The 15,139-nt window shown below is 48.6% G+C and overlaps 4 protein-coding genes across 4 annotated transcripts; 2 read left to right on the top strand and 2 right to left on the bottom strand.

The window, feature by feature from the left end:
• Positions 1–832: 832 nt before the first annotated feature.
• Positions 833–3,414, bottom strand: FOBCDRAFT_214084 (P-loop containing nucleoside triphosphate hydrolase protein). Its single transcript, XM_031172710.3, has 3 exons — positions 2,552–3,414; positions 1,363–2,504; positions 833–1,313 (listed from the first exon to the last, which is right to left on the bottom strand). The coding sequence occupies exons 1-3, from the start codon at positions 3,137–3,139 to the stop codon at positions 1,187–1,189; spliced, it is 1,857 nt and encodes a 618-aa protein (XP_031049495.1). The 5' UTR covers positions 3,140–3,414; the 3' UTR covers positions 833–1,186.
• Positions 3,415–4,253: 839 nt separating this feature from the next.
• Positions 4,254–5,005, bottom strand: FOBCDRAFT_13548 (uncharacterized protein). Its single transcript, XM_031172709.3, has 2 exons — positions 4,915–5,005; positions 4,254–4,864 (listed from the first exon to the last, which is right to left on the bottom strand). The coding sequence occupies exons 1-2, from the start codon at positions 4,945–4,947 to the stop codon at positions 4,346–4,348; spliced, it is 552 nt and encodes a 183-aa protein (XP_031049494.2). The 5' UTR covers positions 4,948–5,005; the 3' UTR covers positions 4,254–4,345.
• Positions 5,006–9,045: 4,040 nt separating this feature from the next.
• Positions 9,046–11,506, top strand: FOBCDRAFT_214079 (Glucanosyltransferase-domain-containing protein). Its single transcript, XM_031172702.3, has 2 exons — positions 9,046–9,517; positions 9,567–11,506. Exons 1-2 carry the CDS (start codon positions 9,443–9,445, stop codon positions 11,112–11,114), a joined length of 1,623 nt encoding a protein of 540 aa, XP_031049487.2. The 5' UTR covers positions 9,046–9,442; the 3' UTR covers positions 11,115–11,506.
• A 486-nt stretch (positions 11,507–11,992) lies between these two features.
• On the top strand, positions 11,993–12,736 carry FOBCDRAFT_287788 (uncharacterized protein; the record flags this gene model as incomplete). The annotated part of the gene is made up of 1 exon (XM_031172701.3): positions 11,993–12,736. The coding sequence occupies one exon, from the start codon at positions 11,993–11,995 to the stop codon at positions 12,716–12,718; it is 726 nt and encodes a 241-aa protein (XP_031049486.2). The 3' UTR covers positions 12,719–12,736.
• Between the last annotated feature and the right edge of the window lie 2,403 nt (positions 12,737–15,139).

Raw genomic sequence — 15,139 nt, 5'->3', positions numbered from 1 at the left:
CAGTGTCTGGCTGCATCTGATGCGTTGATCTGGCTGTTGTCTAAAAACCCTCATAGTAATCACGGCAAAATTCAAGTGCGTGCGTGCGTGCGAATACAGCTCCATCCAAATCAAGGCACACGCGAACACGATGTTCACTCAGATTCCGCGTCAGACTCGTTTCTCACTCTATTTTTTCAGGTCCCAAGTCTCGTTCCCCTGTCCCGTTGGCCCCCGTTCCATGTGGGTCTGACTCAACGCTAAACTCTACAGCGTTAACCCCGTTTTGGGTTCCCCATCAGCCCATCCCCAGTCACCGGCAGCGGGGATAGGTTCCGGAGATCGCTTCAAGATGATATGTCTGTCATTTTGTGTAGGGTAGAGGAGAGGAATGTTGACTTTGGATGACCACATCATTCAGTATTATGAGAATGCACTTGTTTGTATTGATCTGTTAGTGTAAAAATACCTAGGCACAATACTTGCTTGAGTCTATTCAATTACCACTGATGGTGAGACAAACGTTGTAAGGCTGAAGCTCATTTAGCCGGCTCATTCTCAGCCTTGACGATCGTTATGCCAGAAACCACCGATAACAAGGGAATGGATGAACTATAACACGAACAACACGAGCTTGAAGAGCCCTACCACGAGATGAGCATGTGCATAACAATTATCAATTTTATTAATGCCAGAAATTATTCGCCGATAGATGGCATCGTAACTCGCATTCTTCAGCAGCCTTACCTCGGCCTCGAGTCTGCCGAGTCTCAGATCACGAGCATCACAACAACCACCCACATCTTCGAATAATGGATTTCATCCAACACAAAAATCACAAAAATGCAAGTAATTATAATGGAATCCATTTATTCGTACTCAAGGCTTAAACAGCCAGACCCAAAGAAAAAAGAAATCTATCCGTGAACATTTTCACATCTTCATGAACGCTTCCGGGCCTCTCTACTGAGGCCATGGCCATGCGTCCTGTAGCGTCGTTCGTCGTGGCCGTCTCATTCCATCATAAGGTATCAAGTATCCTGATGGTCTAGCCACCCGCGCCGCCGCCGCTTTAAACCCATGAAAATACCCACATGATTGCCAATGGCACTCTCATCAACTTTTTGTGGATTCAGTATCCTCTATAGTCAATTTCCTTTCATGCATTCGTGCCAGATAAAATCAAAATTCGTAAAACTTTTTCGCCTTAGACTGCTCCGGCGCTGATCATCTTCTTTCGGAGGTAGTTCTTGTACTCGGAGATGGAACCGTCCCATGTGCGGATAGTCTGGTTCTCACAGACGAGAATCTGCTTGGCAATCTTGTCGAGCAATCTATTATCGTTAGTCATCATTCATTACAATCAGATTCAATGGTGCTTACCGGAAATCGTGAGAAACGACGATAACACCTCCGCTAAAGGCGTTGATGGCATCTGCCAAACTGTCAATGGTAGGAATATCCAGACCGTTGGTAGGCTCGTCAAGAAGTAACATGTTGGGGCTCTCAATAGCCAACAGAGCAAAGACGATACGACTCTTCTGACCCTCAGACAGGGTACCCATTAGGGCAGTCTGAGAGTCACCGCTGAGACCGTATTTGCCGAGCTGCTGACGCCAGTACTGGTAGTCCTGAGACTTCTCACTGTACTTGTCGCGAACGAAGTCGAGAGCAGACTTTGTCAAGTCAAGCTGCTCGGAACTGTGCTGAGAGTAGAGACCAAGCTTCAAGTGAGTGTGTCGGGTAACAACACCGCCTGTGGGAGAAAGCTTGCCAGTCATGAGGCGGAGCAAAGTAGACTTGCCCACACCGTTGGGGCCGACAAGGGCAGTTCGGGAGTCCATGTCGAAACCAAGGTCGAGGTTGCGGTACAGATCATCCTCAGGCTTACCGGAGTAAGAGAAGGTGACGTTATCGAATGAGAGGACGGGAGGAGGGAGCTTATCAACATCGGCGAAACGGAAAGTGAAGACACGGTCCTGCTCGACAGGCTGGATGAAACCATCGGCCTCCATCTTGTCGAGAATCTTCTGTCGGGACTTGGCCTGTCGGACCAAGTTGGCGTAGGTACCAGCGCTAGCAATGAACTTCTTGATGTGAACAATTTCATCCTGCTGCTTCTGGTAGGCCTTCATCTGGTTGGTCTCGTTCTCGGTTCGAGTCTTGCTGTAAGAGTCGTAGTTACCACCATAGTAGATGAGTTGCTTGCCTCGCATGTCAATCATGTTGGAGCAGACACCGTTGAGGAAATCCATAGAGTGGGAGACGAGGACGAGAGTTCGCTCCCACTTCTTGAGGTACTCCTCGAGCCACACACAAGCCTCCAAATCCAAATGAGCAGTGGGGTCATCGAGAAGGAGAACGGAGGGCTTGACGAAGAGGGCCTTGGCAAGGGCGACACGCATACGCCAACCACCAGACATGTCCTTGGTCTTCTTGTGGATGGTCTTCTTGTTGAAACCGAGACCAGTCAGGATAAGGGAAGCACGGGTAGCGAAGGTTGAGGGATCAAGCTTGTCCATGTGCTGTAAAATGTTAGATGGCACTTTGGTAATATTGTGGATTAACTCACCTCGTAGAGATCAAGGAGAACAGGGCTCTCAGGACCCTCGTCCTCAAGAAGCTTCTCGGCCTGGTGGTCGAGACGCTCCAGCTCCAGCTCAGCCTCTCGGACGACCCACTCAAGGGCACCGAGGTCACTGGGAGGAGCACCCTCGTTGAGAAGGTAGAGATCGAGATGCTCAGGAATGGGGTACTCGCGGGCGGCGATGGCCTTGAGGAAAGTGGACTTTCCACAGCCGTTCTCACCGAGAAGACCGTATCGTCGACCGTAGGTGAGCTCTAGAGTGGAATCGGTGATAAGGACTCGACCGTGGAAGACCAGAGAACAACTGGTGATCTTGACGTCCTTGCTGGTTTGGGTAGAGGCGAGGACACCGGTGGTGACACGGTCAGAGATACCGTGCTTGTCCATCTGCTCGGTGAGACGCTTCACCTCTTCGAGCTTTGCGCCTGAAGTCGCGGGGGCATCATCGTCCTTGATGGGGTTGCCGTGGGCATCGAGCTCAGGCTCCTCAGTCTTCTTGCCCTTCTTGCCCTTGAGCTTGCCCTCGGCAGCCTTCTTGGCGAGACGCTTCTCCTTGGATGAAGAGGGGGCCATGATGAAGATGTGTGTAGGAAAGAAAAAAAAAAGACCGCGGGGTTGAAAGAACGGAAACTGTTGGCGGGGTGAGAATGTCCGTCTAAGAAATCAAGTCCAAACCGGGGTATATGAAGTGGTTTGGATAATGACCGTTCGATGAAGAGGGAGGAAGAAGAGAGTGAGATGGAAAAGTTAAGTTGACCGACAAAGAAAAACCAGCCAAGCAAATAACAATGAGTGTGGCGGTTCCAGTCAGTTCCCGGTTCAACTTCTACAGTGGTTGTGCTCAGAGGAAGGCGGGGTGAATTTTTAATTTGGTGGGGCAGATTTACAGATTTTTTGACTGACGACAGAGTCAGGCACCAACTAAGGCATCAAGTTGTATTATTTCCGATAAGCTGCAAGTTTAATGAGACCAGTCTATAGAATATTCTTGATAACTGAGTTAGTACACAGAGAACCCAACTTGCTTAGACTTTCTTCTCAACTTATTCTGCGCTTTTTGCGGTAAATTGCTGTGATCTTCCTCTATCAACCCCAAATTTTAATTTTTTTTCCTGACCTGACGTCATCAATCCGCCCAATGTGATTGGCTGTTGAGTTTTAGGATTTTCACACTGCCCGCCATCTTCTTCTCGTGCAGGCAACCTTGAAGGGCGGCGAATCCGTAGCTTTGCATACAAACTCATAATTCTCGATTGGATGTATCGACTCGGACTTATCGGTCGAGTTGGTAAAAACGCACCAGTCAACTTTGCCTCTTTACAGCAACTCACCACTATCTGAGGCGTTATCACCTGAAGATGAGACTGCCGCCTGTTGCGCCTGGAAATAGCCGCTGGCTCAATCCTTGTGCTCGTGTATCAGGCACTTACACTGTTTGCAGCCGAACCTGTCATTTATCGTCATGAACTGAAGCTGATGCTCGCCTCGTTCGATGTGATGTTACTCATTTTTGCTTGACCTCACCTAGTTTAGAGGGAAACGGCCTGATACGCCAAGCGACTACGTCCAACTACGCGAAGTTGGTAGATATCCTGCGACATGATACCCTCTAATCATGACGATGTCATATAGAACATGAGTTCCTGTTCATAAAACGTGTGCATGAACGTCTCTTGATCATTAACTAAATTGTATCACAGAAACAGGCCAGCGTTATTGTCTCATGAAGTCATTTCATCATTGAACAGTCGCTATAGTACAGATATTATCATCCCCAAATTAAGAGGAAGTCTCGTTATTAAGAGCATCGAAAGCTGTCTTGCCCTCAAGCTCACTCTGCTTGGGACCAGCATCCCGACCAGCGGCAGTCTGGTTCTGTTGGAACTGTTGCTCAGCAAGTCTGCTAGGATCATCCTGGCTACCAGGCTCAGACCCCAAGGCCTTCTTCAGACCATCCTTGGTGTTCGAATCGTCAATGCCCTCCTTCAGGTTCTTGCCGTGAGGTCCACCAGGAGCCTTGATGTACTGGTTTTCGACATAGCTCGGAGCAGTGCCGGCCAGAGACTTGGGAGCAGAGTCGCTGGACTTTGAGGCAGATCCGGAGCTGGGAGCGGAAGAGATGTTGGTGTTGCGGCCAGCGCTGGTGTTCTCGGATCTGGAGGTGGGCTGGTTCTCGCCGTGGATACCCTCGTTGGAGGTGAACTCGCCGCCCTCCTTCAAGGACTCGGCAGCAAGGGACTCATTGGGGATTGTACCAGCACCCTCCTGCTTAACAGGAGCGTTCTGACCGAGATCGACCTGGTCGGTTAGTTTCTGATATAAAGCCAGTATATATTGCTAAAGCTTACCTTTTGACCGTGGCTAGGGGTCGTGGGAGACATGCTGTTTGAAGTGTTGATGGAAAGATAAATTCGTCAACTTTTGATTCGATTGATTGAGATTGCAGAATATGCTTGATACAGATATCAAAAGGTTCTTGAGCTCTTTGATATATACAAACTCGAGGTTCCATGACATCATAATGGTGTTCCTTCACTGACGCCTCTAAACTCCAAAACATGACGCCGAATTACATCATGAAAGGCCCTAGCCACGAGGATTTCGCCTGGATAACAAGCAAAGCAATAGTAACCAAGGATTCTTCGTTCGATAAGCGAATGGGTTGGAAAGTTCCACGACAAAGCTTCTCCATAGACATCGAGATCTGAGCTGTGGGTGCCCGAGCCACACCATGTTGGGTGTAAGACAGCTGATGCATCGCAACATCACACAGACCATGAGTGATGCTAAAATGGTCGGTAGAAGAGTAGAAGCTTTAGATTTATATAATCCCACCCTTACCAGTATTTCACTTTTGTGACAGCGGCATGAAGGTGTAGGATGGCCTTGATGTGTCTGCCAGCCCAAAAGAGCATCTTGTCAGACGACATCAACAACACCAAGTCTTCCATGCAAGAGACCAGGTATCCTGCCTGTCTTTGAGTTCTGAACTGGAGCTCCGGAGCTTTTGCACCTGGTTTCCTTATTCCCCGGTTCTTGGGAGACTGTATATTGGCCACTCATGCATGTCTGTGCAAAGCTGGGCGTGGAGAATGGTCTTGGCATGATGAACTCCAGCTTCGCCTTACTCTCATAAACAGAACGCACTCGCTTCACGTATATCCACAACGAGTTCAATGAAGATAGAGCTTGTTTTACAGTCCTGTAGTGTGTTCTCATCCTGAAATAGCCCCGAGGATTGAAACTCGGCCTGATGTCATGAAACTGGCTTATTCATTCGCGTATATCGCTTGCGACATGGCAGGTGGGGATGGTATCAGATTGTGATACTTCGGTTTCGACAGGCGAAGTACAAGACCTTGATTTTTGTGCTTATCGGTTTGTGCAGTATCATCTCTTGATAGATAATTATTCTTGAAATACGCAATTGAGAATAGATAATTGCTTTCTTTTGCAAGTTAGCCGTACAACCTTTGTATAAGTGCGACTAGGCACCGATGTGATAATGATATAGAACAGACTTGATGTAGCATTTCAAGCGCGCGAGAACACATTGCAACAATCTGTACCTTACTTTACTTCATTAGAATTACCACAACATGAATTATCAGGTAGATTTACCATCCACCATCAAATAGGTATAATCTGCGTTACGAAGAGACGACGAGACTATCACCAACCCTCGACGAAACGCGGATGTTGACGATCTAATAACAAGTCATTGTCTGTGAGTTGTCATGATGGCCTAAAAAGTAGACTTCGCATGATTGTCGAGACTCTCTCACTCGGTTCTGCCTATTAACGACTTTCACCTGCCTAGAGAGAACAACTACGAGTATTAAGCCTTATTCAGCCAAATGACACTGACATGTATTTACTGTATCAGCGTAAGTTTTAAAGTTACACGATATTTCATGTGCACTTGAAGACACATCCATGGCGACATCATGTGACAGTAGTTGAGTGACACTTGATTGAACATGGCGAGCAGTGAGAGGCCGCACGCGATGTTGCCTGTCTCTAAATGATTAGTGGGTGAATCAAATGTATAGTGCATCTTATTAGGCCATTTCGCCAAGGAAGAACACTCAAAAATTAGGTACTCAAGCCATTGTCAATGATGGAACATCTCAGCCTCATGCTCCTCATCACCTGACTGCATCCACAACACAAGACTCGAGTGCAACGGGCCATGATCAAGTCACTTGCGGAAATCGATAACATGTCTTGATAGCGGGAGTGTCTGTAGAAAATCCATCTCTCAAGGTTCGTTCTAATAGATGACGAACTCAACGATCGTTGCCAGGATCTGACGATGCCAAGACTCGTGTAAAAGTAGAGGCATTCGTCAAGTTCTTAAGGCTGAGTCTGCAGGAAGTCTCGTACGAAAAGAAGAGAAATTTCAGTTACTCCGAGTTATGATTCATTTCTTTGTCTATCTTGTTACTGTATCCAGTGGTCTTGGTGCGTTCGGTTCTTTGACCTTGCTACCAGCATCAGCATCCATCCTGCATCCACCACTTTGACGGTCCGCAATAAAGCAAGTTCGTTCTTCACACAAACAGACAACACCACGAAACACTTTGGGATATTAAGCAAGATCTTCGCAAGGCTTTATTGCCAAGCCGTGGGCCAAGGCTGAGATTTCATAGGCGTGACGCAAGAATGAAAGAAATTCAGCCGTGAAGGGTGATATTTGCCACCCTTCAGCCGACCGAGACGGCGATTAAGTCGCATGATCGGCCGGTGGTGGGACCCATTCAGCGGCGCCGGACCTTTTGGTGCCTCTGAGAGGTCAAATGCTGACGGCTCGTTCAGTTGAATGGCAAGTGGTGGCAGAATTGATGCAACAATTGAGCAGGTGAAGTGCAATTAGAGTCATCGGTCTGGCATGCGCCTCAAGAGGTTGACAACCATCAGATCGCCCTGCGCTAAGGAGAATTATTTAAACAGGGTGAGGTCTCTAGCAAGGTCTATGGGAATAGAAAACTTTCGGAACACGCAATTCACTTGAATCAAATCCACATATAATTAAAAATAACAATACGATAAACAATACGGATAACGATGCCGGGAGAACTCGTGTACCACGACGGCCACTATCACCGGACTTCGGCAGACCGGCCGGAACAACGGCATAACCAGAAACGCCCTCAACATGGATTGCTGCAAAAGACTCACGATGCCTGGGGTCGGGTCCTTTATGGCGTTGGTAGCGTCTATTACAAGATTCGAGGACAATGAACGACGGAAGATGATGACGACGCATATACGAGAGAGGAATGGAATCGATGATCCAAAAGAATGACTGCAACTCGACCCGCCATCGACAGAACCGTACTCCACTGTTCATGTTCCGTCTATCCATCAACACGATCAAGCTTCGAGTCGTCGTCGTCTGAACCACTATATATGATGATGATAGACAGGTCCCAGCGCTGATCAAGGAGAAATAACAAAGAACCGTACAAAAATATCACAGTCAAGCTCATGCCAGAATGCAAGCTGGGTCAGGGATGGATATTATGGGCTCCATAGATGTGCACAAGCGTCTATGCTCTGCTTTGCATCGGTTTCAGAGTACGATGGGTGGAGGAACCAACCAGGAAACAGGAGTGAGAGATACAGTGTCCCCGATAGGAATGACACGCGCCTCTGAAAGGATTGACGAACCCTTTGAGACAAAGATACCAACCGGGCCGAGCATACACATCCCGGAAGGGAAATCGAAATCAACGCAACACGAACACACGTAAGCTCATTGTTCGACCCGTTGCACCCAATTCAGCCGCCGTTGTTAATCAACTTCCGAAAATTATCAGCCAAGAGGACAAGACATAGGCATTTAATATCATAATATTGCAATTCCGTATTCATCATGCCAAGTGAACGCGGTCAAGTCGTAGACAATGAGTCCCACCGCAAGCGACTCGAGACAATTTCCCAAGTGTCATTCAATGTCGTATACATGCTCAAGGCGAGATGCAGAATCAATGGCGGCTCAGACCAAACCCAGGTGAGACCCCTGATGTTTTGTCGTAGAACGGATATTCGGTGGAGATTGTCCCCTATTCTGTACAGTGCAATCTCGTGAGACACTAACAAACCATGCACCGGACGAGGCCAAGCTTTTGCTAAGGCGACATAGAGCTACGGTCTGCATTGACTCCAAGCACTATACCACCGTCAACAAGATGAGATCCCTCTGCAGCAACCCCTGATTGGCCACGGATGGCGCCGGGCAAGACCCAAACAAGCTTCAATCTCTGAACTGCGCCTCGCAATCGACAGGGGTTCTTTGTCCCGTGGTTGGTTCATTCGTCAATCCTCGAGGGGATCTGCTTGCTTTCGGGGACCGACCTCTTCACCGTAGCAGGCACAGTGCCGCTCTTCCACGACAACACAGCCGCTGCCAACCCCTTGCCAGGACAATTAGCGGCTTGGGCAACTGAAGTTCAGGGGAGGGGCCACTCCAGAAGCCCAGGGATGGTCCCGTAGCTAGACTGCTTTAGTGTCAGTGCTAGCCACCCCATGCATTCCATTTTCCATTTACTTTTCAAATCGCCCCATCCCTCGAATTCCATCTTCCTTCTCTCTTCCTTCATCAAACCTTCGCTAGCCTTTAATTCTTCATCGCCGTTTTTTCTTATCGGTTCTCGTTACTTTGAGGCCGATTTTTAACCTTTCCCGACACTCATTTACAAACGCTCTTGCTACTCGATCCGATTGCCTCTCTTCCGGCCCATTCGTCGCGAACTGAAGGAAAAAGGGGTTTCAGCATTCCAACAACAATTTACGCGTTGAATAAAATCATCGCCTCATTCTAGTCATTCATTACTCTCTGTTCTTTTTACTTGCCGTTTGATACACAACACAATGAAGTTTTCCGCTGCCATTGTCGCTGCGGCGGCCACGGCTGCCAGCGCCAAGCTGGAGCCTATCACCATGAAGGTATGCGCCGGAGGCCAAGATGGTGCGATTTAATATTGACAATTCCCAGGGATCCAAGCTCTTCTACTCCAACGGAACTCAGTTCTTCATGAAGGGTGTTGCTTACCAACAGGATACCGCCGCCGCTGGTGAGACCAACGACAAGACTACCAAGTACATCGATCCTCTCGCCGATGAGGAAGCTTGCAAGCGTGATATCCCTCTCCTCAAGCAGCTCGGTACCAACATCATCCGAACTTACGCTATCAACCCCAAGGCCGACCACAAGGCCTGCATGAAGCTGCTCGACGATGCTGGAATCTACGTCATCTCTGATCTTTCTGAGCCCAGCGTCTCCATCAACCGTGATGACCCCAAGTGGGATGTTGAGCTGTACGAGCGCTACATCGGAGTTGTCGATGAGCTTGGCCAGTACGACAACGTCGTCGGTTTCTTTGCCGGTAACGAGGTCTCCAACAACGTCTCCAACACCCAGGCTTCTGCATTCGTCAAGGCCGCTGTCCGTGACACCAAGAAGCACATCAAGAGCAAGTTCTCCCGCTGGCTCGGTGTCGGTTACGCCTCCAACGATGATGTAGATATTCGCGAGCAGATTGCCGACTACTTCAACTGCGGTGATGACGACTCCCGCATCGACTACTGGGGTTACAACATCTACTCTTGGTGCGGTAAGAGCAGCATGCAGGACTCTGGTTACTCTGACCAGGCCAAGTTCTTTGAGGACTACTCTGTTCCTGTCTTCTTCGCTGAGTACGGTTGCAACGAGCCCGATGGTGCTGCTGGCCGTATCTTCGATGAGACCACCGCCCTGTACGAGGAGAAGGTCATGACCGATGTCTTCAGCGGTGGTATCGTCTACATGTACTTCCAGGAGGCCAACGACTACGGTCTCGTCAAGATCAGCAAGAACGGTGATGCTGTCAAGCAGAAGGACTTTGCCCAGCTCCAGAAGAAGGCCAACGCCGCCAAGCCTTCCGGTGTTGAGGAGGACAGCTACAAGCCCACTGGCAAGGCCGCCACCTGCCCCGAGCAGTCCAAGAACTGGAAGGCCAACAGCGTTCTCCCCCCTGTCCCCGACTCCGACCTCTGCGACTGCATGGTCAAGAGCCGAAGCTGTGTCCCCGCTGATAACCTGAAGGCTAAGGACTTTAACGACATCTTTGGCTACATCTGCGGCCAAGACAAGAAGATCTGCACTGCTATCAACGCCAACGCCACTGCCGGTATCTATGGTGCCTACAGCATGTGCTCCAACGAGGCTAAGCTTGCTTACATCCTCGACGCCTACTACACCTCCCAGAAGTCCGCTGCCGATGCTTGTGACTTCAAGGGCAAGGCCACCACCCAGAAGGCCGAGAGCCAGGACTCTTGCAAGTCTGCTCTCGCCTCCGCCAGCAAGATCAACGAGGAGGTTGCCACTGCCACCCACGCCGTCGCTTCTTCCTCCACCGGTGGTTCCAACAGCAGCAGCGAGGACGACGAGAACTTTGGTCTCCAGGCTGCCTCCATCGCCCGCGTCTTCTCCCTCGGTGACTTCGCCGTTGGCGCCTACATGGCCGTCGCTGGTGTTGTCGGTGCCGGCATGGTCCTTCTGTAAAAGGGAGGTTCTTGGAAGGACCGATCTTGGTATGATTAAAGTTTCTTGCGGTGGCTTTTTAGGAACGTGCGCTTTTACTAGTTGTGTTTTTTCCTTTTTGTGTATCTAGCATCGCCGGTGTTGCATGGCTTGTGATTAGAACGAGATAGATGTCTAATGCCATCTTGCGCGATTGCTATGCCAGTCTGTGAAGTGCTTGGGTGAAAATTATACATTTGTAATGTAATAGAATACCTTGATCTTCACTCGGGTGTGAGTAGATGACTTGCGCATGGAGCGGTTCCCAGCTTTTGTGAGTAAGTAGATACTATGGTTCGGGCTCAGTAAGTCTGCTATCTCTCGACGTCGAGTTTCTCAGGGCATACTGGAATTATGTCAACTGGAGTTATATCAACCCCGTATCCGCACCGTCGAGACTTAGACCATGCTAAAGGGGCTTAAACGCCTTTGCCGCAGTTTGCTCTCAAGCCGACTCTCAAGAGTCGCTCGATTCAGCGCAAGCCTTACATTAGAGAACGTTCTAGGTTATCAACCCGCTTATCAAAGAAACAGCCGCTTCTCTGGAGAAACATACTGGCCTCTTGTGGTATGTCCCTCTCAAGGTTGGGAATTTTGGCATCATTCACTGGTAGAAACAACTCCTTGAACGACGGCAGATTATTCAACTACCCAATCGTGCAACTACTTCGAAAACCCGACAAAGGCATCGAGGCAGGATACGGAACGACTCGCCTTGAAGGCCGTACTGGATTGTGCCAAGTGCCGCTGGCAAACATTCAACTTGGAGCTGTCCTCTCTCGGCCAGGCCCAGAAGGGGGGGGGGGTGGGGTATTGCGCCGATAACTGCAACAAACACTCCACGACTACTGTTCAATAGCATGTTCAATAATTTTGACTGCTACGTTAACTCCCTGAGGCTCCCGGAATCGAGTCCTCTGGATATCTGGATCAGAACAAAAGCCCCTCCAACTGCCGGAATGCCCACCGTCTGGAGCTTTCGAACACAACGCAAGACGATTCTCAAACCCAATCCTCGCAGTTACACCCTCAACCCAAACGAGCGTATTCAGTTTTTCTCTACTCAATGGAACAAAGATACAAGAATTTCTCTTTTCGACAAAGCAGTCCCACGAGAAGGTACTCCTCTCGAGCATTGGCCTGCTGTCAACGTTATGATCGAGATCACAATTGACCCTGATGTCGAGTATCCTCACTCCTATCTTCGGCTGCCAACATTAGGACCTTTTGACTCTTGGAGTCAAGCATTTCGCGTTGGGATACGTATCGAGTTCCAAGGTGGAGGGATTTGGAAATCCAGGTATCTCAGCACTACTCACTATTGTCCCGTTTCATCGATGTATAAGTCGCTGAAAGCTGAAGACTTGGGTAATGAACTCAATCACATCGAGCTTTCCTGGCTCCATTGCATGAAAACCCTTGCAACGCTATTAAACTGGCGATGGAAGCCGGAGAATAACCCTGTCAGGGATAACCTCACCCAAGCCGTTTGGGCTCTTTATAGCATCAGACTCTTTATCATCGACTTCGACTTTCACGTATTGATGAACCACATCCAGTGGAAATGCAATGCCCTCGGCTTCTGACCCTCGAAGAGACTTCATTGGAAATTAAACGCAAATTCCCTGCAGCAGGTTTCATTGAGAGTTCGACGAACTTGGACTCGGCAAGTCATCGGGAGAAGTGTGATCTTTGTTCGGTAGTCATCTCCTCCCATGTAATGAGAAAAGGGTACCAACAACCCACTTCCATAACTAGATGCGGAGTTCCAACGTAATCATTTGCCGTGGATGCAAACATGAGAGGAAAACCGTCTCGATTTCCACCGGGACCTACCTCCACTGCCCAATGTCAGAGAACTTTGGCCGGCTTTGCACATTCACAAGAAGCTTCCGCGATATCCCAGAACTGAGTCGTCTTTCATTTCGCTTTTCATCCGAGGACAATCCCATCCGAGACGTTGAATATCCTCCCAGGGCGTAGTCTAAGACTTGGGACTAAATTATGGGACGGAAATAAAGTAATCAAGGTATCCTAAACCTAGCTATATCTTTGTCACCCAGGATCGATAACCGAAGCTCTCTGCCTTCCCCTAGCCTCCAAAGGACAACCCTGCCAGGATCCGATCACAAACATTGACCCAGTGGGTTCATAGTTCTATTTGACCCTACCAATTACTTGGAATTTGCGTTGTCGACTAGGTACTAATGTTAGCAACCGCGTACGCGAGGTACTATTGTCCTCGATAGGGGTCCAAAAGAAAAGAGACTTTTACACTGACCATAGTCTATGACGTTGACAAATGAAGGGGAAGAATTTAGTTGAGATCTGGCTTATTCAAAGGACATTGGCGATTCAAGTTCCAACGCCAGCTTTTCTCAACCAACTCACTTTGGAGTTTACGGCTGTCAACGTTCGTCCAGGCAACATCTCATGCATAGTCTTGGCAGCCTTCCCTTCTGCAATCCCAGATCTCAAAATCTCGAGCTCGCTATTTCCCCAGGCTCGCGACTATGCTCGATTAGCCTGGCCCCTGCACTAAGGATGGTAAGTCAATATGTTCTCAGCTGTCTATCACCAAATACTAACCAGCGCATTAGACACGCTCAATCAAAGAGAAGCCACCAATTTTTTTTCTTTCTTTTTTTAAAATCTTTTTTACCATTAGTTGTATCTTCGCAGTCCTTCATGTTCTGCTATCATGTGATAAATATCCTTGCCCGTGTCGCGTCATGTCGACTCCGTGCGAGTTCATTTTGGAGGCTGTCTCTAATTGGCTGGGTAAAAATAGACTCCGATCCCCACGCGTGCTCATTTAAGCACAACGTGCGCGTAGATTTGGAAGCTGCCGTGAACCTCACGACAACATGTAGAATCATGATCGCAAATGAAGCGCTGCTTTTGTATAATTGCTCATGATGAAGCGCTCGATTTGTGCATTTTATGTTTCTAACTGTACTCGTGATTTATTCCCAACGCTCTTGACCCAAGCCGCATACGGAAGAGTCACTTGAGAACGCAGCAGAAGGCACCTTCAGGCTTTGTCTTTTAGCTCGAGGACGATAAGGCTTAGCAGCTGTTGAGATCTTCGAGCATTGGCCCCGCAGGGTCTTTCCTCATCTGTGAAGACGCCCGAAAGATCATGGCAAGAGACAGAGGTTAATTTGACTCAAATGACAAGGAGCAGAGGGACAACCTCAAGGTCATACTATGTAGACGCATGCTTTGCTTTGCCTAGGATGACAATAGGTTATCAGCATCAGGATCTCGGCTCAACTAGTATTCGAAGCGACGTATAACATAACGAGAATTGAGACTACAGCAAATACAACCAGGTTCTATCTTGAGAATGAAGCAAACCGCTTGCATACAGGTCCTTCTAGAACAATAGACGAGTGATGCGGCACAGCGACGGAGTTGTGAAGCCGCCATGCACGTTGTCTAGATGATAGATCTGAAAGCCAACTATCCCAGTTGTAGAAGTCGAATAGCAATTTCCTGTCCATTCAAGACAATCCCTCGGTCCCGAAAACAACCTCCCAGTAAACACTTCACCTGCGCCCTGCCATTTTGATCGCTCCCCAACGCCATCTCTTCAGCTGCCCACGCTAAAAAGCATGCTTACCTTGAAAGTTAAACGAAAACCCATCCAAACTCCGCAGTATAGGACTGACCCATTCGGACACGGAGACGATGCTTATATTTAACGTGGACTAGGACTCGGGACGATAAGTGAGTGGCGCAGGGTGCGCCATGCTTCCCAGCTGAATACCCAGAGAGACAGAAAGAAGCCTCGTGGCGGTCTATTAAAAATAGACTAGAAAGCCGTTAGGCAGATTGGCACGAACAGTTGTTCAACGGTAGGATTTTCACGATGGAGTTGAAACGTACGAGTTGGCGCTTCAAGAGGATTATTGAGAAAGGATCTGCACCAAAGTACTGCTCTCTTCATTCTTATTTGATAATGACATTAAAAGAATAAATAAAAGAAAAATCGACAGGCCTGC

The sequence above is a fragment of the Fusarium oxysporum genome, chromosome II, assembly GCF_013085055.1.
Source record: "Fusarium oxysporum Fo47 chromosome II, complete sequence".
Lineage (NCBI taxonomy): Eukaryota > Fungi > Ascomycota > Sordariomycetes > Hypocreales > Nectriaceae > Fusarium > Fusarium oxysporum.
Note: the sequence above shows the minus strand (reverse complement) of the source record. Positions and strands in the feature narration are given on the sequence as shown.

Bases quoted from the DNA above. Each gene is read 5' to 3' on its own strand.
- FOBCDRAFT_214079 (XM_031172702.3), top strand. From the start codon at position 9,443: ATGAAGTTTTCCGCTGCCATTGTCGCTGCGGCGGCCACGGCTGCCAGC. The intron at 9,518-9,566 runs GTATGCGCCGGA...GACAATTCCCAG, and splicing joins TGGAGCCTATCACCATGAAG to GGATCCAAGCTCTTCTACTC.
- FOBCDRAFT_13548 (XM_031172709.3), bottom strand. From the start codon at position 4,947: ATGTCTCCCACGACCCCTAGCCACGGTCAAAAG. The intron at 4,865-4,914 runs GTAAGCTTTAGC...CTAACCGACCAG, and splicing joins CCCCTAGCCACGGTCAAAAG to GTCGATCTCGGTCAGAACGC.
- FOBCDRAFT_214084 (XM_031172710.3), bottom strand. From the start codon at position 3,139: ATGGCCCCCTCTTCATCCAAGGAGAAGCGTCTCGCCAAGAAGGCTGCC. The intron at 2,505-2,551 runs GTGAGTTAATCC...AACATTTTACAG, and splicing joins TTCTCCTTGATCTCTACGAG to CACATGGACAAGCTTGATCC. The intron at 1,314-1,362 runs GTAAGCACCATT...TAACGATAATAG, and splicing joins GTCGTTTCTCACGATTTCCG to ATTGCTCGACAAGATTGCCA.